Genomic DNA, 21,548 nt, shown 5'->3' with positions numbered 1-21,548 from the left:
TATGTATGTTGAAGATAATTATAATTTTAATTGCGTTTGTAAAAGTGTGCTTGGCATTGAACCCAATGAGAGAAGCTTGTAAAACCTCAGAGCAAAGATGATCATATGGTTAATCTTTGGCCTCATGCTGGTTTCTGCTCAGCTTAATCAGGATTTTTAAATGTATTGATATGATTGGTAAAGGTCCCCCCCTCCCCTTTTTTTTTGCATTCTCCAGTTTAAAGTGAACAAATACATACTGGAGGCATTCCACATCAATTACACCTTATTCTTTTGGAAAATTGCTTTTGCCAAAGAAATCCTTTTTTTTTTTATAAAAATGCCTCATTGTCTCTTGGTATATTAGTTCTTCCCCGCCCCTATCTTTATCACAGTAAAATATACATGTAAATTTTAAACTGTTAAATGGTACTTTTGAGCTTACACTAAAAAATAGCAGTTTTTTTTCCCTCCATACCATTCACTCCTAATTCTTGATCCCCTGAGGAAACTCCTTTCAACTTTGTAAGCTATTCTTTTATATTTACTTCTGAATCTGTAAGTACTATTTCTATACTACTATTTATTGGATTATATTTTAAGCTTTAAATAGTCTTCATTGTATGCCTACAAGGGAGGATGAGAACTCAGATTTCTGCAATACTTAACAACACACCCACCCACACACATACAAACACAATGGCATGCACATACAATGCAACTACATTTATTCATAAATACCCTATTTCAGTATATTCTTTTTCAATATAGTTTTATCACATTTTTTTTTTAGATTACTGTTGTGTTAATATTACTGAGACATTAATGAAACATCATGCACAGCTGAACCATGTAGGTTATCACAATCACATTTTCTGATAGAATGTTAAGTCCTTCCTTAGATCTCATTATCACATTTAATTTTGCTTAGCTATCTCTGTATCAATCACAAACTTATCTTCAGAGTCTTTAATGGATTTGAAGATATGCCCTGACTATGTTCAAGCATGTCAGGTGTGTTATCTGTCTTATTTTCCTACTGGAGACTTTACTTCTGGAAACTACAGATGTCCTGCTCCATTGATTGGTTGCTGGCTGAGCTGGAAGCACAGCAGTCCTCTGGGACTTTCACCAGCATCCCAGGTATTCTCTTTCTTTTTTTTGTTTTTTTTTTTTGTTTGTTTTGAACCTTTGTTTTCTGGATTCCAGATTTATCTCATTCTAGTTTTCTTTCTTGTTTGCATGTACATATCTGTTTGAAGTTTCCTAAGAAAAGAAAAATTCAAGAACTTTTCTGTCTGAAAATGTCTTTTCTGTGTATTGACATTTAGTGATGGCTTGGCTAGTTATAGGATTTCAGATTCTAAATTATTTCCCTTAGAATAGAGATGTACAGTGATATTTTTTCTCATGTGTTTTATTTACTTACTAGTGGCCCGGTGCACAAAATTCGTGCACGGGGGTGTGTGTCCCTCAGCCCAGCCTGCACCCTCTCCAGTTTGGGAGGATCCCTTGGGAGGACCCTCAAGGGATGTCCGGCTGCCCGTTTAGGCCCGATCCCGGTAGGATTGGGCCTAAACGGGCAGCCCGACATCCCTCTCACAATCCAGTACCACTGGCTCCCAACTGCTCACCTGCCTGCCTTCCTGATTGCCCCTAACCGCTTCTGCCTGCCAGCCTGATCACCCCCTAACCACTCCCCTGTCAGCCTGATTGATGCCTAACTGCTCCCCTGCCAGCCTGATTGCTCCTAACTGCCCTCTGCTGCAGGCCTGCTCCCCCGCAACTGCCCTCCCCTGCAGGCCCAGGCCCAGTTGCCCCCAACTTCCCTCCTCTGCCAGCCTGGTTGCCCCTAACTGCCCTCCCCTGCAGGCTTGATCACCCCCAACTGCCCACCCCCCCCTGCAGGCCTGATCCCTCCCAACTGCCCTCCCCTGCTGGCCATCTTGTGGCGGCCATCTTGTGTCCACATGGGGGCAGCCATCTTTGACCACATGGGGGCTGCCATCTTGTGTGTTTGGAGTGACGGTCAATTTGCATATTACTCTTTTATTAGATAGGATTTTTCTCTTTTTTACTCTAGAAACATTTAAGGACTTTAATAAGATTTCTACTTGAGGTGTTTTGAAATATTAAAGTAGTATGTCCAATTGTGGATTTTTCATTTTCTTTAATTATTTCACAAGTGTTCTCAATTTATGTCATGCTCTGCCATTCGAGTTGCATTTTATATAAAGAAAATTCCTTTGGCAACTTCATCTTTAATGTTTATTTGTACTCTCTGAGATTGCTGTTATTTGAATACAAATTTCCAAGTTTAATTCTTTAATTTGCTATACTTTCTTATCTAATTTTTATATCTTTTGTTCTAGGTTTTGGGAGTTTTTCTCAATCATTAAGTTGAAATTAAATGTTTCTATTTTTAAAGAATCAAAGTATGGCACAGATATATAATTAAAGACTCAACTTTCTTCAATTTCAGTCTTTTTCCTCATTTTATTTTAACTTCATTTGACATATCTTATTCCCACGCATGTTTGCATCTTAATGTCCTACATATAGCCCTAAGTTATTTTTGGTTTATTTTGTATGTTTGAAATTCTTTGCAAATATTGTAGTATTGTACATATTGTTCTGTAACCTTTTTTTTTTCCCCACTCAACATGTTCTTGTGATGCATACATGTTGATGCATTCACTTTAAGAGCTGTAAGGCATCCCATGCATATATTCTATATCCTTTACTTTTATCTACCTTAGATTACAAACTACCATGGAACACAGATCAAGTACTTAAAGCTCATTGCGTTCCACCACTACTAAGAAGCAGCCTAGTTTTAAGAGCCTGAACCCTGGTGTCAAGTACATCTGGATGCAAATCTAGATTTTTTCACTTACCAGCTGTGTTATTAGGGCAATTTACTTAACATTTTAGGCCTTGGTATAGTTATTTATAAAATTTTAAATACTAATAACGTAGACCTCATCATTGTATTAAATAATTATGTAGATTTCAATACAGTATTTGATAATATGAAGAAGTCAAACAATGGAGCTGCTATTATTATTTATGATTATTTATAATAAATGGGTAATATGCTAATTAGACCGGATATCATTCCAAACGTCCTTCCTGATGAAGCCAGGGCTGGAGATAAGCCAGCCTGGGTCCCTGGTGCCTGCAGGCAGCCCAAGGGAAGCAGCCTGGGTCCCTGGTGCCTGCCGGTGGCTGGAGGAGGGAAGCCCGGGTCTCGGATGCCGGCAGCCAGAGGAAGGAAGGCCTACCCTTGCACTAATTTTTGTGCATCAGGCCTCTAGTTATATAATAATCAACAACTTACTGACTCATAGAATTTTACAACTTGTAGATCAACTATTTTAGGATGTTTGAATTATCTTTACAAAATCCCCTCCAATAGTAGTTTGGTCTCTTATGGATATGTTTAGTAACTTGAAATTCTGAGAGTACCCCTGATTTGGACAGTTCTATGAAAATGATGCTCACTATAAGAATAATTCTTTTTAAAAAAGTGTCCCTGTAGTTTCTGTAGAATTGGTTCTAGTTCTATCACATGGGACCAGGCAGCCCTGGTCTAATCCCTCTCCCATATGACAGACTTTCAAATATTTGAAGACAAATATCAAGTTCCCTTGAGTCTAATTATATTGAAAATGGAAAAAAAAGAACAGAATGAAAAGTTGGGGGATTGGTACATGTCAGTATTGGATGAAGCCTCACGTATTGAAACATAGAGTTAAAAGTAGAGATAAGTACCTTAGAAATTCCTTTCTACTGCTTTCTCCAAATTGAAAAGTTTTCACCAGAGCCTCCCTTTGAAGAAATCTTGTAAGTACTATTGGAATTTTTTGTTACTACCTTTTGGGGACCTGCCTTGGCAGTATTAACATAAGTGCTACCAAATGGACTGGGAAATAATCTTTAAACTATCTTATAAAGAGAGTCTTTATTATAACCTATTATATTTTAAGCCTGAAATGGATACTAATAGAAGGGGATGCTCTGGTTTTACAAGGCAATAATGTGGTGTCTGAGCAGACAAACTTTACTGTGAGAGAGGCTGCCCAGATTGTATCCCAATGAAGCTTTCTCTTACCAAGTGAGCTGTTGCCACTCTCACCATGTGACAGTCTCAGGGTTTTATTAACAAAGGTAGCTCTGCTCCTACTTCCCCTACTTGAGTTTCTGACTTTTGTTCCAGGTAGTCTGTTCAAAACATACACACCAACAAAATATTTTCAAATGGAACCACTTAATAAAACTATCAACTTAGATTTAAAAAACATTGAGATATAAAGCCTTCTGATTGAGCCATAGGCCTTTTACTGCCCCAAATCTCAGCCTACTGGACCTCCTTTGAGATGTCAATAGATGGCATGTGGGCTTTGACAAGTTACCATGAGAGGCTAGGACAGGTATTGGAAAACTATGGCTCTCAGGCCAAATTCAGGCTGCTACCTGCTAAGCACATACTAATGAACTAAGAATAGTTTTTAAGCCCTGGCCAGGTGCTCTGTTGTTTGAAGCGTGGTCCCCTACACCAAAAAGGTTGCGGGTTTGATTCCTAATCAGGGCACATATCTAGGTTGTAGTTTCGATCCCTGGTTGGGGTTGTGGGAGACAACTGAATGTTCTCTCTCTCCTTCCCTTCCTTTCTCTCTGAAGTCAATAAACATGTCCTCAGCTGAGGATTTAAAAAAGTGAATAGCCCAACCAGCATGGCTCAGTGGTTGAGCATGGACCTATGAACCAGGAGGTCACAATTTGATTACTGGTTGGGGCACATGCCTGGGTTGCAGGCTTGATCCCCAGTGTGGGGCATGCAGGAGGCAATCTATCAATGGTTCTCTCTCATCATTGATGTTTCTCTCTCTCTCTCTCTCTCTGAAATAAATAAAAATTTACAAAAAAATAAGTTTTAACTTTTTAAATTGTTGAAAAAAACACACAAAAGAAGTGTGATATTATGTGATACATAAAAATTATATATACATCAAATTTCAGTGTCCATAAATAGTTTTATTGCAGCACAGGCACACTCACTTGTTGACAATTGTGCTGTGACTGTTTTCCTGTTACAGTGGCAGTGCTGAGTAGTTTCAACAGAACCTTGTAGTTTACACTCTAGCCTACCAACAACCTTGCTCATCCCTGGATTAGGGAATGAAGATCAGGTAAGTAGGAGGAAATAAGAACCTCAATCTGAAGGGGAAGAGAAAAAAAAAAATCCTAGTGGCAGCCTAGGAGGAAAAGACTTACCCCAAAGTAAAAAACAGTGTCAACAAAGAGAACACTATTTGCTTGTCTCAGTGAAAGCCATGAATCTTTTTTAAGGTTCCTGAAAACTCCTCCCAGATTTGGGCAGCTTTATGAACAGGAGCCTCGCTGTAAGGGATTTAAAAGTCTCCCTGTAGTTTCTGCAGAATTGGTCCTAGTTCTCCCACCTGGGACCAGGCGGCCCTTGTCTAATCTGTCTTCCATATGACAGAGTTTAAAATATTTGAAGACAAATATTAAGTCCCTCTGAGTCTAATTATATTGAAAATGGGGGTAAATAGGAAAGAAACAAAAGGAGGGGAATTTGTACTTGTCAGTGATGGATGGAGCCTCACACACTGAAAAAGACTTTTTTTTCACCCCTGACCCCCCGGGCTCACCATTGAAAAGTAACTATAAAAAAAAATCTCAATTTCAGGATGGCAATGGCTTAGATTTAGACAAGAATGGAGATAGTAGGAGGGGCCAAGCAACTTCTGTCTTCCCCTAGTGACTTCAGATGTTGAGTTACTGATGTTGGTGGTAAAGAAAGGAAACCGATCTGCCAATTCCTGAGGTAACAGAAGGGGTAAAGCAGACAGCAGCGACTTGGACAGTTGTTGAGTGCTGATGCATATTTAGTATCATCAAGAAAAAGTTGCCAAATGCTTGAACTTCGACAAAAGAAAATACTGCTTGTCTTTTCAGTTAAGTGTTGGGTGTTGTTTACCTGACCTAGGGATTATTTGATTCCATAGGGGTGTGCTCCTTGGACTCTTCCTTGGATGTACTCTTTGACTTGCTTACTAGTACATTGCAGCTCCTTAGCAGGGGAGAAGTTAAACTAGAAAACTGGAAGGCACATGATTCTTATCCATAGCTGTGAAAATGAATTTTTTCCAGATACAATTGAGTTCTACTTTCTACAAAAGATAATCATAAATATTACATTTTTATTGCACTCTAGGATATCCATTTATTGTTTATTCTAAAATTTGTCAATATCCTATAGGGTATTGATGATCCTATCTAATAAAGACAGAATACGCAAATTGATTGTCACTCCACAACAAAGATGGTGGTGCCCACAGCCAATAAGGAGCGAATATAAAAATTGACGTGACAAAGATGGTAGCGGCCGGGCCAAGATGCTTGCATCATTACCATGGCCGCTCTGGGCCTCTGGGCAGCGCGCGCGTGCAGGTGTGGAGTGGCCGGGGCGGGGCGGGGTGGGATGCCTGCTATGAGGGGAGGGGCAGGGGGTGAAGGGAGCTACAGGAGGGCAGCAGGAGGGCCGGAGCGAAGGCGGAAGGCAGCGGCCAGAGGGAAGGCCCGGGTCCCGGGTGTCAGAGCAAAGGCGGTGCCGGCAGCCAGGGGAAGGAAGGCCTATTCTTGCACGAATCTTCGTGCATTGGCCTCTAGTTACCCTATAAGATTTTTAGCCCCAGAGACAGGGAGTGTAGAGCCCAGAGACTGGATAAAGAAACCTTGTTACTTTATTATTTACCACCACTAGCCCAAACCCCTTTGTCTTGTTAGTTCTTCACATATTTATTATTTCTTTGTTTGAAAGGTATAACAGCTTCCAGCTCTGTCACTTCTTTGGGTCTTCATTCTCTTGTGAAGGCTCCCATGTGCACGTAAATATTCAATAACATTTGTATGCTTTTATCTGGTTAATCTGTTTTATGTCAGCTTAATTCTTAGTCTAGCTGGAGACCCAAAGAGGGTAGAGGAAATTTTTTCCTCCACCAAAAATCTTCTGATTTTTGTTCCTTCCTTTTTCTAAAACCTGGCTCTTCTTTAAAGAAACTACTTCCTCTCCTAAACTTGCTGTACCAGCAGAGGTGGCTGGTAGTTCTCTTTCCTTTTCATGGCCATTTCCAGACTCTCTTTTCCCTAAAATTTTCCACTAATGCTCATATTTTGAGATGATACCAGCCACTGGGTTTCCTGGTTGCAATAGTCCACAGATACCTAAGTCAATTCCTATTATTCATTGAAGCCTTAGCTTCTGGCTCACTGTCAATTTATGCAACATACTCCTGTTTTGTTTTGGTTTTTTAATATATATATACTAGTAGCCCTGCGCACGAATCCTCCATGCACCAGTAGCTCTCTGAGGGGCCTGGCCGCTCCATGCCCGCTGCACAGAGGCTCTCTGTGTCCCGGCCTGGCCAGAGGCCCATCCACAGCTGGGCAAGGAACACTTTTCTCATTGCCACAGTGATGAAGCAAGCATTCCGCCAGGCCACTTATGCAGCCCGCTCTCAGTGGCCGCCCCTCCCCCCCGCCCTGGGACTGGGGATCTCTGGCAGGGCTGAGATGACTGGGTGCCGCCATCTTGTGGTTATGGGCGCCGCCATGTTTGTGATGGAGTGATGGTTAATTTGCATATCACCCCTTTATTAGATAGGATTTTTGTTGATTTCAGAGAGGAAGGGAGAGGGAGAGAGAGATAGAGACATCAATGATGAGAGAGAATCGTTGATTGGTTGCCTCCTGCATGTCCCCCACTGGGGACCAAACCCGCAACCGAGGCATATGCCCCTGACCTGAACAGAACCTGGGACCCCTCAGTCTGCAGGCCAATGCTCTATCCACTGAGCCAAACTGGCCAGGGCCATACTCCTGTTTTAATTCTGGAGATTTCAGCATACATACAGATGATCCCTCTACCTCCCTGCCCTCTCAGTTCATTAAATTTTGACTCTCCAATGATTTCCCTTTCACCCTACCTCAGCTACTTACTGTGACCTAGCAACACATTACAGACCAGTCGTTCTCAACCGTGGTTGCTCTCAGAGGGTATTTGGGACTATCTGGAGAAGTTTGTGGTTGTCATGGTTGGTAGGCGCTATTGGCATTTAGTGGGTGCAGACTAGAGATGTTGCCAAGCATCCTGCATAACACATGACAGCCCCTCACAAAGAAGCATTATCCAGCCCCAAATATTAATAGTGCCAAGATTCAGAAACCCCCAAATAAACCATGTTTACAGCAAATACTCCTCCCCACAATCCCTATTTCAAGAATCTCACTTAATCATCTCCTTTAAAAATCTCTCCTTTATAGTAAAGCTCATCAAACAAACTGATTATACTTGCTTTCTCCCTTTTGTCTTTACATTTTTTTCTTGAATCTACTTTAAATAGGCGTTACCTCTCCATAATCCATCTAGTAAAAAAGGGATATATACCCGTTATCACACCCCTGAAACCCCATTCCTCTTTCCCATGTCTAATTTACTTTATATTTCACCTATTTAACCTTTACTCTTTGTCTCCTCTCAGAAGAATGAAATATCTGTGATAGTGAGGTATTTTGCTTTTTTATCATTGTTTTTTTTTCTGTTGCCTAGTATAGTGTTTCCCCCATAGTAGACAGTCACTAAATATTATTTCTTAATAAATTCAAGACTTGGGTAAACTAGTAAGCCAATACAATGCAAAATCAAACAATAAGTTGGTGTTTTGCTGTTTGTTTTTTGTCAAGAATATAAAGGACAATAAAAAGAAATGATAGTTTGGGCCCATAAAAGCCAGAAGAGAAGTGTTAACTCTCCTTTTAGTGACAACAAAATGGTAGCTGACTTTAGCACTTTATATAATTTTTCATTTATGATGTCAAGAGCACACTGATATTGATGATCTTTCTCAGAGTACTTAGATTTCTGGAGATACAATTCTAGAAAAAAAATACCATTTCTGTTTTTCTTAGTATCCTAACCAAATTATTGAACCTATGGATCAGAGGAAGGGAAGGAACAAGTATAGGTCACTTATAATTTTTACATGCATTTCTTAACAAATAATTTGGCCTAAAAGTATGAATTGACAATCACTGTGTAGTTTTCTTTGTGTTAAAATCCCTGCATAGGACTTTTACAATATTAAGTATTTTTTTTTCACACATAGTATTTCTTTTGATCACTGCCATAGCCACATGTAGGAAGTGGGGCAGGATATTCATGATACTGATTTAACAGACGTGGAAATTTAGACTCAAAAAGTAAAATTGTCCGAGACTCCACTGATCTGCATGAGAGCTAAGATTAGAACCTTCTTCAGTTAGCGACTTCTTCACCTACTGTGGGCTCTTGCATGGCATCTTACCCACCCAGCACTCACACCTTTGAAAGGAGGGATACATTGAATTTTTCTCTGACCCTTGAGAGAGCAAGGTTACTTGTTACAAGTCATTTCATTATTTGTAAAGATGCCTCCAGCTTTTAAAAGTAGTCTTTATAAGGTTGAGCAGATATTTACAACTCATTCTCATCAGTTTTAAGGGTGCATTTGTAATTAGTTATAGAGGAACATGGTTCAATCAAGCATTCACAGGCAAGAATTAAAATGTTGAAAAGGTTGCCACGGACTTGCTATATGTGTAGAGATAAGAAATGCTACATAGAGCAAAGAAATGGGTTGATGAGAAAAAAATAAATTGAAGAAAATATGCACTAAATTAATTTAGGATGGAGGACCCAATTTATCTCTTACACATCTTTAGAGAAGTGAATCCCCAAATGTGAACTGCAAGATGTTATCCCATGCTCATTAAGTAGGAGTTAGTTGGTGATAAATATCTGAGAAATATTGCAAACAATAGCCTTGGCTGAGTGATTAAAAATGCACATTAGCATAACTTCTCTTTTCTTCAGATTCCCTATTTACAAAATGTGAGTAATAATGGCACTGACTTCATTTGGTTGCTAGGGAACTGAGTAAATCCATGTAAAGTACCTAGCACATTGAAAGTCCAGTCCCCTGCTCCCCTTATCCAGTCTTACTTGCTATCTGTGATTTACCTTTCCTCAGTTTGTTACCACTGTCAACCTCGGTCCAAAAATATTAAATGGAAAATTCTAAAAGGCAATTCATAAGTTTGAAATTGCATGCCATTCTGAATAGAATAAAATCTCTCTGTCCCACCTGGGATGTGAATCATCTCTTTGTCAAGGGTCTCCACGCTGTCTGTATACACTACCTGCCCATTAGTCAGCACCCTTCTTAGTTATCAGATCAACTGTCTTGGAATCACAGTGCTTGTGTTCAAGCAAGCTTCATTTTACTTAAAAATGCCACCTTCTCATGACTTATACTATGCACCCTTCTTAGTTATCAGATCAACTGTCTTGGAATCACAGTGCTTGTGTTCAAGCAAGCTTCATTTTACTTAAAAATGCCACCTTCTCATGACTTATACTATAATATATTATTATACTTGTTCTATTATTAATTATTGTTAACCTCTTACTGTTTTTCATTTATAAATTAAACTCTATCGTAGCTACATATATAGGGTTTGGTATGATCCCCAGTTTCAGGCATCCACTGGGGGGTTTTGAACATATGCCCTGAAATAAGGACAGACTACTCTATTCAAAAGTGTCAATTATTATGTACAAACCTTTGAGAGGCCTTACAATAAAAAAATCTTAGTGTAACGTCTTACGTGTTTATGGTGATGCCTTTGTTGATAACAAACCTACTACACTGCAAGTTGTATAAAAGTATAGCCCATACAATTATGTGCAGCACATAATACTTGGTAATGATGATAAATGACTATGCTACTGGTTTATGTATTTACTATACTATATTTTTTATTGTGATTTTAGAATGGACTACTATAAAAAGTAAGTTTGCTGTAAAACAGTATGTATGTTATGCCTGCAGTAACCTCATAGTTTACCATGCCTCTTGATTGCATCTGTTTTTTCCTGTACTTGATTTAATTTCATGTTGTTTTGTACAGTAACATCCTGTACAGGCTTGTAGCCTAGGAGCAGTAGGCTACACCATAGACCCTAGGTGTGTAGTAGGCTAATACCTTTCAGGTTTGTGTAAGTGTACTCTGTGGTGTTCAGACAACAAAATTGCCTAAGGACACATTTCTCAGAGCTTTCTTCATCAATAAGCAGAACAGTACTGTATACTGTTTCTTGAACATTTATTTTGTGCCCAGTGAGCTTGATATGATCATCTCCTTGTAAAGATAAAGAGTTTCTTGGCTGAAGTCATGTATTCAGAGAAGGGCAGACTCAGGATTACTACCCCAGCATGTGTTGGTCCAATACATTTTATTAACTACTATGCACTCTGCCTCTCTAAAATAAGACAGAAGTTAGAGAGGCAGTTGGCTGCTTACTAAGAACCATGCAAAGGGCTTCACTTTTTTTGTTATTCATTTAATCTTCAAACTTAAATGATCTAAATTTCTTTTATCATCCCTATATTATAGATGAAATAGAAATGTCAAGTATTTTGCCTAATATCAAATGCTAAATGGTAGTCAGGCTTTGGATCTAAGACTCTGTTACCATGTAGTAAATGCTAAATAAATATATTTTTTTAATGAATAAGTACCTTATCAGAATAAGTTTGATCAAATTCTAATACACATTGGCTACATAGAACAAACATAAATTAGTTCAAAGTACCTTAATCCACTCAAAATTAGTTCCTAACAAGATCAAAATAATTTTTAAATATTTTTAAAAAGTATTTTAACAGTTTATTACAGGTTCAAGTTGATCTGTGAAGTTTTCATCTGGATGAGCTAGTTGTGGCTGGATCTTTATATCAGTCACAGCATTTTTCTAGTTAAAATCTATCTTGACCAACTCAAATTGAATTTATTTGTTCTACCAAATTATTCTGAATTTTCAACTTGGTTCTGCCTAATCATAGTGATTTACCTAGTTTAGTTAGTTAGAACCAATTCTCATTTTACAAGTAACTTTAAAATATGCTTCATCAGCTTTAAAGTGCTACGTAACTTAAAGTGGTCAGAAATAACAGTTGGAACCACTCACAGCCACTTTGTGGATATTCATACCCATTTTTACTAGTTCCACATGATGATCCAAAAAATTATATAATCAAAAAAGTGTAGGAAATGTTGCATATACTCCCCTCTTTGGAGAACCATCAAAAATATGAGATTCATCATAGAAATAAAGGGTTTCAGAAATCTAGGTTAGAGAATGGTGTTTCATTTTCCATAGCTTTCCAAGCTTAATTTGAAAACAAAAACAAAAACACAAAACAATCCTATTATCTTTCTATGGAAATGATATTTTAAGAAAAGATTCTGAAAAATACTGGTTTAAAGCAACTTTTAATCTTTTAATTTATAACCACTAATTTAACTAGATCAGAAATTACCTTTGAGTAGATCATACTGTTTAATCTTGGCTCTGACCAGCGCTCCATAGTTACTGAATTCTTGGGTGCTTCCAGCATTTAAAAACCATTTCAAACAGATTGAATGAGTGAAGATGTATCTGAAATGTACTTATTAATATTTTCCCATGGAGAGGCAGAGCATTTTCTCTGCAGTCTGTAGAAATAACTCACACATTTTGAGGAATAAGGTGAATGGTTATCTCAGTAATGGTATGGCTAGGATTATCTCAGAGTCCACAAAACTATATTCTAAGAAAGTCGTGTATGTGTGTGTTGTGGTGAGGTGGCCATGTAAAATGATAATTTCATCTTTGCTTCCATAGCCTCATAGGCTCTCCTTCTTGAGGCCAGAAGGAGAAATTAGGTCCAATATATTAACAGGTATTTGGAAGTTGTCCTTGATGTGGAGGGCATTCCAACCCCTGCCCAGATGTGGCAGGAGGTACGTAGAGAGGATCCTCATTGGGATTTCAGAGCTCTACTCATGGAGTATCCTAAAATGTCAGTAAAAGACTCTTTATTCATAAATAACTGATAAGCAGGAATTTACGTCTGTACATTTATCTTGAAAAGTCTGTAACCATCCAGTTGTTTTTTTTGCAAACTCTACATAAAACATCCAAACCGTCCATTTTGTTCAATACAATATAACACAGCTATTTGGCATTACCAAATATATATGTATATATATTTATAGATATGTACATGTGCTGAAAAAGAAGCCAGTGCAGCCTTTTCTAAGAAGTCCATCCAAGTATTTACTGTACAACATTCAGAATTTACATTGATAATACAAGGCACAAAAAGTGTGGTATGAAGCCAAGGCCATGCTTTATTCAAACTCTCTCCTCTGGCTTGCTCACTCCTTCAGCCTCATGTTAAATTAAGTATTCAGTTTGTTGTTTTGTTTGTTTGTTTTTTGTTGGCGTTGAACACATCAAATAAAAGGTGAGAGTGGTATGGGGTTGAGGTATGAATCACTTGAAAGACACTCCCCCACCTCTCCTCTCCCACCCATATACCTTCCCCAAATAAACAGAACAAAATAAAATGTTTTGAATTCTCCCATACAGAAGTTGAGATAAATAATTAGTCATATTTTTTGAGTTTTGGTCAAAAGAATATGCCAATTTTTCTCTAATTGCTTATATTTGGGATGTTTCTAGGTCAACACTTATTGCATTGCATGTAACAATTAGAATCAATTATGAAGAATGGGACTTTTTAAGTCAGTCTTTATTCTAATTTAGAAAAGGAGATTGTTTTCCTGACCAGAAAGTTTCCACAGACTGAATTTAACCCACTTTCTTGCAGAGAAGTTTTGAATGGGAATGACTGACATAATCTAGGATGGGCCTTGGAGAGAGTTTCAGATTGAGATAAGGCTTAGAGGAAGCCCCTGGCAAGGGCTGATCTCCCATTAGCATCATCAAACCTCCCTAATGGAGGGATATTAGAATTACTAGGTCTATTTTTCATTGTAATGTCTGTATTTCAGTATTGGGGCCCTAAAGCATGACATTGTGCTTACAAACTCCCTCAAATATCATCTTTCCTTATCATGATTCAATAGAATCACAGTTAAATCTTTACCTACTATATCAAATAGTAAGAGAATTGTATCCTTTGTCTAATTTTGGAATTTGTATGTATATGAGGCTTGAAATAGTGAAATACGTTTTGGGCTTAGTAAAATTTGAGGCAAAAGGACATTTTCATTAGAATCATGCCTTTTGTAAAAGTATTTAACATACATTTCCATTCATGCAAAGAATTACATCATCAAATTTAGTAACATTTAATAATTCGGGGCTATAACTTTTTTTGGGGAAAAAGAAAAAGACATACCCCCTGACAAACTCAATATTAGGGGTGGGAGAGGACATTTTTAAACTTAGGCCTAAATATGAAGCTTACTGCCTATTTTAATCTTTGGGTTCAGATGAAGGGCTCTAAGACATGAAGTTTAATGTTATTTTCTTAGGCCCACTTCATGAGGACATTCCAAATCCATGATCTTCACAGCAAAAGGAAAAAGCAAAGTAGCTGCTTCAAAAACCACAATTATTCTACTTGAGTTAAATTTCCTACTTCAGATCACAGTACTACACACTAGTGACTAATGGCCAGGTCTGATTTCCATCCCCTTTTGCGTTTTGAAAACTACAGTATACAAATAGCTATTTTGGTTTTTGTGGACAACCCTGGCGTGGGGATGTGAGGAGTCCATGGTAGACACTGGCCCTCCTAGAACTGCTTTTGCAAAAAACACCACATGCTGTCAATAGAGCCAAACAGCTTTATCACTGCAGCTTTTGAAAGAGTTTGGAAAGTAAAAACACAGAATATGCAACACGTCTAAACTCAGCAACGTTTTCACTTTGTGACATTTGACAAAACACATCTTTGCGTGTAGTTCAGGAAAATTCTATGCAGACGAAACAGTGGAAACTGCGGACACAGTGGTCATTCAGCTTTTGGCTAAAGCATCAATTTTCAAATACAGAGCTATGGCCACTAACACCCAAGTGCTAATGAAATTTTGTCACTATCTGTCCAATAACATTTTGCTCTCCCATTTGCTATGGATGTGGACTCTGGTCCAGTCAATGGGAGTTACTAAGGATTCAGAAGTTTGCAATGTTTCATGAGGAACATGAATGAAAATTGCCACACAATGGGCCAGAGAAGCACATTTTTCAGCTCCTTCATGGTTCCTGTGACCTTCACAGATCTGGAACAAAGACTTCTGAGAGAACGTCACCTTCAACACATCTGTTAACTATATTATTAAACACTTTACAGAGGGACTAAGAAATTCAAGAGAAAAATGGCAAAAAAGAAAGACAAAAGCACATCAAAAGATCTTATGACACTTAGAAACTCACAGGTGGATTTGCCAGAAGTTTGGCAAGTGGAGAATACTATCCAAAACCAATTATGCCATTATAACATTCTACCTTTGCTTATCAAATCCTGATGTTGAGAATTTCTGTTAGGGAAAGTAGTTGCAATAAATCCAGAACTTTTAATCCAAAAAGAACCCCGTTTTAATCACCTAACTTAATATCCCCTCTCAAAGTCAACTGAAAAACAAAACAAAACAAAAAAATCAGAGGGACATGGCTAAGGATAACACTTACAGTTGAAGATAAAAATAATAAAAAGAGAGAGAAAAGTTCCCCTCTTTAAAGAGAACTGTGTCAATTCCTATTCATGTCTTACAAAAAGGCCAGTAAAATTTTTGTGAGAGTGCATCTGAATTTTACGAGACTTTCTGCATCGGTAAATGAAGTTTGCATTTAAATCCATAGAGTGAGCTTCCTTTTTTGGCTTAAAGGATTTTAGTGTAAACTACAAAGACTGCACAAGCAATGTTGTAAAAATCGTAAATTAACTTGATAGTGCTGCATTCTGGTGAAGCTGTGAAGTGTACCATTTTGGTGGCATGCTTTTAAGTCAAGTTTAAAGCATGATTATTAGATGTAAATACCTTTGAGGACCAAAAGACTTGGCATTAAGTAGGCTATTTTATAAAAAAATTAAGTAGCCTACCAAGTGTTAAAGGGCACTTTTAATTTCTTGATTGATTTCACATTAGGATAGTAACACTTCTAAAGTAAGGGCTTGGAATGACAAGTAAATCTCTTTCAAGAGGGGAATTTGTGTTGACAGGCAAATATTCAAGGGTTTGGGTCACAGTCAGTACCCACTGTTTATCTGTTCAGTCCACCTGTTCTGTTCTGTAATTCTATGCTCCCCTGCCACACCCACCCACACACTTTGGTTTGTAAATCTCACAAGTCTGCTTTCTTTTTGGAATTCTGTTGTAAAATAGGATTCAAACAATCCTGACATGAAATGGTCACAGAATTTCATGCATTTCTAAAGAAGACACATGTGGGATCCTAGCAGAATTAAGAGAAATGTAAGGAGGGAACAAAATGGGCTGTAATATGGATTTGAATCTTGGGATGAAATCAGAGGTGAATCATTGTAAACTGCTTCAGTTGTTACTCAATATGATATGATGGTGAAGTGCATTTATAAAACCCAAATAAAAAGAAAAAGTCCATGGAGGAAATTCCAAACATTCAGGAATTGATAACAACCTCTAAGAATAAACTAGATAGATTCTAGGGAAAACATTAAAAATTTTCATCTGTTTTTTGAAAGTATAAGAAATTTATCAAAAATCTAAAAAGGATCTGTGTGGATTCACAGAATAGATAAAACAATTATAAGGCCAATTAGAAGAGAAGAGGGAAAAAGGGTAGGATGGTTTAAAACAAAAATCCTCCAAGAGGGATACTAACATATTTATAATGTGTCTTCTACTAATTATTCAACAGTTAATGCGGGTTCTTTCTGCATATCACCCATGCCAGTTAATCTCAAGTTTACTTTGGGTGATTGACCATATACTTCCACTTCTTTCTCTCTCAGAAATTATATCAGGGATGTCAAATGATTTACACATTCATGCTTTCTCTCTGTTGTTCCCTAGAAGGAATAAACAAGTTGAGCATACTAGCAAAATGATGTTTTGTGATCTCGATATGGTATTTTGAAAATATGCTTGATCGTTCTAAGAGGATTTGTTTGTTTTATGTAATATGCCTTTGGTTCCTGAGAAAAGCAAGATGCTTTTGAATTTCACGTAGCAGAGGCTTCTATCAGATATAGGGAACCATACCCTATATACCACACATTAGTTAAAGAAATGGCCAATACCTTCAAGGGTTCTCCAGCCCCTTACTCATGGTATCATAAATTCATCCTATCTTTAGGTCTTTTTCTCTTAGGTGGAGATTCACCACATTTTTTTTTTATAAAACATGGGATCTACAAAAACATTGTTAAAAAAATTGCTCATATCCCCAATGCCAGTACTCCCCACCTCCCCCATTTCCTGACTATTTTTATTTTATTTCTATGTAGCCAACCTCTAGGTAACAGATCAGCCTTGTGGTTAATCTAGGGCCTTGGTTGTGGACAGCTAATTAACACATCCACCAGAAGATGAGCAGAAGTAGAGCTTTCAGCTTTAGTCTACCCTGACATCTTGTCAAAAACCATTAAATAGGATCAAAGATGCAGTAAAGTGTGACAATGGGGGTCATGAATTATCTGTGGATTTCACTATTCCACGGTATCATTGCCTCTTACTTAAAACATAAAGCAGCATGTTAATGGTGCTATAGAGAAAGCATACTCGGTGAGGTCAAGTTATCAGAGTTTGAAGGCTCCCCGAACAATGCATATGGTTTCTAGGATATTGTGGTAGAGGTCTATTTACTCAGATATCATTTAGAGCAAAGGCTATCTGCTAATTTCCCTAGAGGCAAAAGGAGGGGGAATATAGCCCTATGGAGAGATGTGGCGATAACATAGTCCCAAAAGGCTAGAAAAATGTCAAGAACTAGATTGGAAAGTACAGTAAAACCCCCTTATCACTGTAGAATAACGATGTTGGGGAAGTGGATAAACACCTGCATCCTAGAATTACAGCTTATTTGAGGACTGCTGCATCTGCAGTTCATGTTTCCTTGGGTTTAATTTAACCTCTCTTGTCTCCAAATCCTTGTAATAAGCTGTGTACTACTAACATTCTGCAATTTGAATGGCTTAGCTGGGAATAGAGATAGTCCTTTTTGTTGAGTTAGGAGAAGGAAATTTCTACATTGAAAAGTCTATGCTGCTTGAAACCCCTCCTCTACTATAATGGGTAAGGAAGGGAAATGTGGGTAGATTTGAAGAAAATGAAGGTGGGGTATACTGCCAGAACTCATTTGTGGTCTATCTTACCTCTCATTCTTGTTTCCATTTAGTGGCTAGGATACGTAAGTGGTTGGTTGGTGCTGGTGTGATGTACTCAGGTTCTAAATTCTAAATGCCCTCCTTGATGTTGTTCAAGTCATAGAAACGGGTTGGTAACCCTGTTTCACTTCTGAAAGCCAGTTTTACTATGATTGCCAACACCACAGATGTCAGGTGGTAGAAATATCTTGAGAACCTGGTACCAGAATCAGCTGGTCCTTTGGGGGCACATCATTAAAAACCTGTTTCAAAACATGCACTTATTCTCTGCCTTTATTGTAGCTCATCTTTTACCAATTACTTCAGTCTAGTTATGCGCTTACTTTTATCCTTTACCATCTTAAATCTGAGAAGTTCATCAAGTGTTAACCCAAGTATGGATTCGGAGGACAGTAGAGCCCTCTTTTGTTTAAGAGAGCTTGTACTTTTCCCTACTAATATATTTTACCTATATTAAATTCAGTTTCTTCAACCAGAGATTCTCACTGGTTATAAATGAAGGCTGAATTCCCCAAATACCACTGGCAGAAAGCTGCCTCCTTCTTCCATTTAAAGCATGTGTCCCGAAGCTGACCGTCACTCTGTCTCTTGAAAGGAAGTGGACTAGAGTCCATTTTGCCTGCTGTAGTTGAAGTCGGCTTCATCAAGCTGGGATTCCGTAATGTTTGAGAGTTTCGTGTGTGTCCTCCCAATCTCTTCAAGGGCACAGGCCAGGGAGTCAAGGTCACCATCATGCTGATGCCGAGCTTCCCATAGGTTCAAAATGACAGCAGATGGGCTACTTTGTGTAGCAAAATAAGATAAATTCCTAGACAGAGAGAGTTAAATAAAAAGAATAACAGAACAAAAATGAAAATAGAAATAAAGGAACCAATAAAAACCACTATAAGAAAATTAAAAAGGAATTGTAATGGATATTATTGTAATAGAAGTACAAAGCTCTTGAGGCAGGTGCTGGGGTAGTCTAGTTTGTATCCCAACACTGAACTGAAATTGTACTTTGGAATATTACCAATGGCCTTCTTATCCTCCAATTCTTTACTTAGTCCTCATTTTCCTTGAGTTCTCTGTGTGTGTATTTCTCCCTGATTAACCCCCTTGAAAGTCTCAATTTAATTAGCTTATGTGATGCTGTAACTCATTCCTATATTTTCAAAATAGCTGGTTCTTCTTTATCTCTCCCTTGGTAAACATATGGGCTGCTGAATTTTTAATCTTTGATTTCTTCTTTCCCTCCTCAGTAGGCTCATGTACTAAGTGGATTAGTTATCACTCTATGTGGACAGTCTAGATCAGCACCTCCAGTCTTATAGGTTATGTGAGCCAGTTACAAACGTCTAAATGGCCTTGAAATCACTCCAATTAGATCTCTCCTCATCCTCATTACCAAAAAAAATATATATTTAATTTCCATGCCTCCTATCTCAGTAATTACAACTATCATTCCAGTTTCTCACACTAAGGCATTTATTTTTGAGTCTTCCCTTTATGTTGTTTCTTTTTGACATACTCATCAGCTTCAACCTTCTCCATTGATAGTACTTACATTTAATTTGTGCTCTATCATTGTATAGCTTGAATCACAACAAAAGCTTGATATCTCTTTATGCCTCCAAACTCTAATATACCCTGCATTCTATTTCTTCCATTATTGAGTATCTACTCCACTTATGTTCAGTGTATTCATTAGTCTGTCCTCAACCTAGCTCAGGCAACATGTATAAATTTTTACTCAGTATTCTTTTTGTCCTTTCAGCCTTTAATGCTGACTTAGGTAATACTTGGCTTCTTGCTTTCAATAAATGTAGTTTGTTCACTAGAAATGCCCACTTTCTCTCTTTACCTCTGTTTATCAGGTCCTACACTCCTATAACCTGTTTCAATTTTCATCTCCTCTTTGCTCAAAGTGATTTATTTCTTCTCTTTACTCTTTCTATGCTTGTGCTTAAATTGTCATGTGAATAAAATGGTTAATATATTTCCTGTGTGTGAGCTTGGCCTTTCCAGTGTGAATACAGACAATTTAAGGGGAAGGATCATAGGCAGTAATTTTCTGATTCTGCAACAGCACTTATCATAATACTGTGACAGGCATTTATTCAATATCCATCAACTGAGTAATTGATTGGCATGAGCTTTTTTTTTAGATGATGGGATCTTCAGTGAAAAACAAAATGGTAACCTTTTTGATAATAACACTGCTATAATAAAGACTAAGGCAACACAAAGTATTAAAGGTCACAGTTTTTCATAGGTACTTTTTACAACAGGGATAGAAATGTCACCTCTGGTAAAATTCGGATGAGTAGAAAAGAATTTCTAGAGTCAACCAAGAATTGCCTATATTGAGGTTGGCACTACTTTTTATCACCACATTTATCATATAATCACAAAGTAAGTAGACTCATACAGTGAAGAACGCTTAGAAGAGAAGACAAGAAGCTTTTTAAGGGCACATTACCATTCACAAGCAATACATGGTACTTTTGAGTGAATAAAGTGCTATTTTATTCAAAGGTCTTAAGGGACTGTTTGATTGCCAAATAGTATAAATATCAGGGTACTCTGTATACTTATTACTACTTTTGAATCTTTAATTGAGAAAGGGAGAAGGCCAGCTTAAAATGTTCTCTAGTGTCTTTTTCTACTTATCTCCACCTCCACCCCCCATCCCAAGGTCCCTAGAATCAACTATTGTTATTTATTTTTACATTAAAATAAGAAATGGCAAAGCAACCTTAACCTCACTTGGGTAGTTGAAGGGATCCTAGTTTCTCTTATTTAAAAACATTGTTTTGAATACTGTCACTTCTTCCTGGTCATGTGCACTGTTTGTGGGAAAAGTTATATCACCAGGTCTAGAAATAAATTGACACACCCCAACCAATATTTAGGCAGCATGTAGAAATTAAAAGAATAGCTGAGAAAGCAGCAAACTGAGAGAGCAGGTCTGAGTGGACTCTGCATGGGCTGTGTAACCATCCTTTTCCTTGTAACTTATGAGAGTGATGACCACAGGACAACACTTATTCCTGGCATGGGTAAACAATTCTTTATCCTTTCCATTGTCATTTCAAAAACAAGAACAACAATGCTAGCAAACACGTCAATAGAAGCACAGATTAGTCGTTTTCTTTAGGGTTTATATTTTCTATTTGCTGTTGACCAATAATGGATTATAGTCCTAAGGGAGTGACTTTTGGAATTCCTATGACCCCAGTAACCCCAGGTATACTTTATTTTACTGCAAGCGTTCAGAAATATTTCGGTAAAGGGACAGAT

At 37.8% G+C, this 21,548-nt stretch overlaps 1 protein-coding gene across 9 annotated transcripts in view; it reads right to left on the bottom strand.

Moving 5' to 3' along the window:
• The window catches only part of UNC5D (unc-5 netrin receptor D), a 629,157-nt gene that overhangs the window by 77,204 nt on the left and 530,405 nt on the right, over positions 1 to 21,548 (bottom strand). For 7 of the 9 annotated variants that reach the window (XM_080659987.1, XM_080659995.1, XM_080659989.1 and 4 more), the window contains one exon: positions 18,524 to 19,074. The exons of 1 other annotated variant lie outside the window; for it this stretch is intronic. In XM_080659987.1, the coding sequence (XP_080516113.1) occupies positions 18,870 to 19,074 (205 nt within the window). In that variant the 3' untranslated portion in view covers positions 18,524 to 18,869. Of the gene's footprint in view, positions 1 to 18,522; positions 19,075 to 21,548 lie in introns of those variants that run through there. One more of the 9 variants, XM_080659990.1, reaches the window with a different exon arrangement.

The sequence above is a fragment of the Plecotus auritus genome (genome assembly GCF_963455305.1).
Source record: "Plecotus auritus genome assembly, chromosome: 3".
In the NCBI taxonomy this organism is placed as follows: Eukaryota; Metazoa; Chordata; class Mammalia; order Chiroptera; family Vespertilionidae; genus Plecotus; species Plecotus auritus.
Note: the sequence above shows the minus strand (reverse complement) of the source record. Positions and strands in the feature narration are given on the sequence as shown.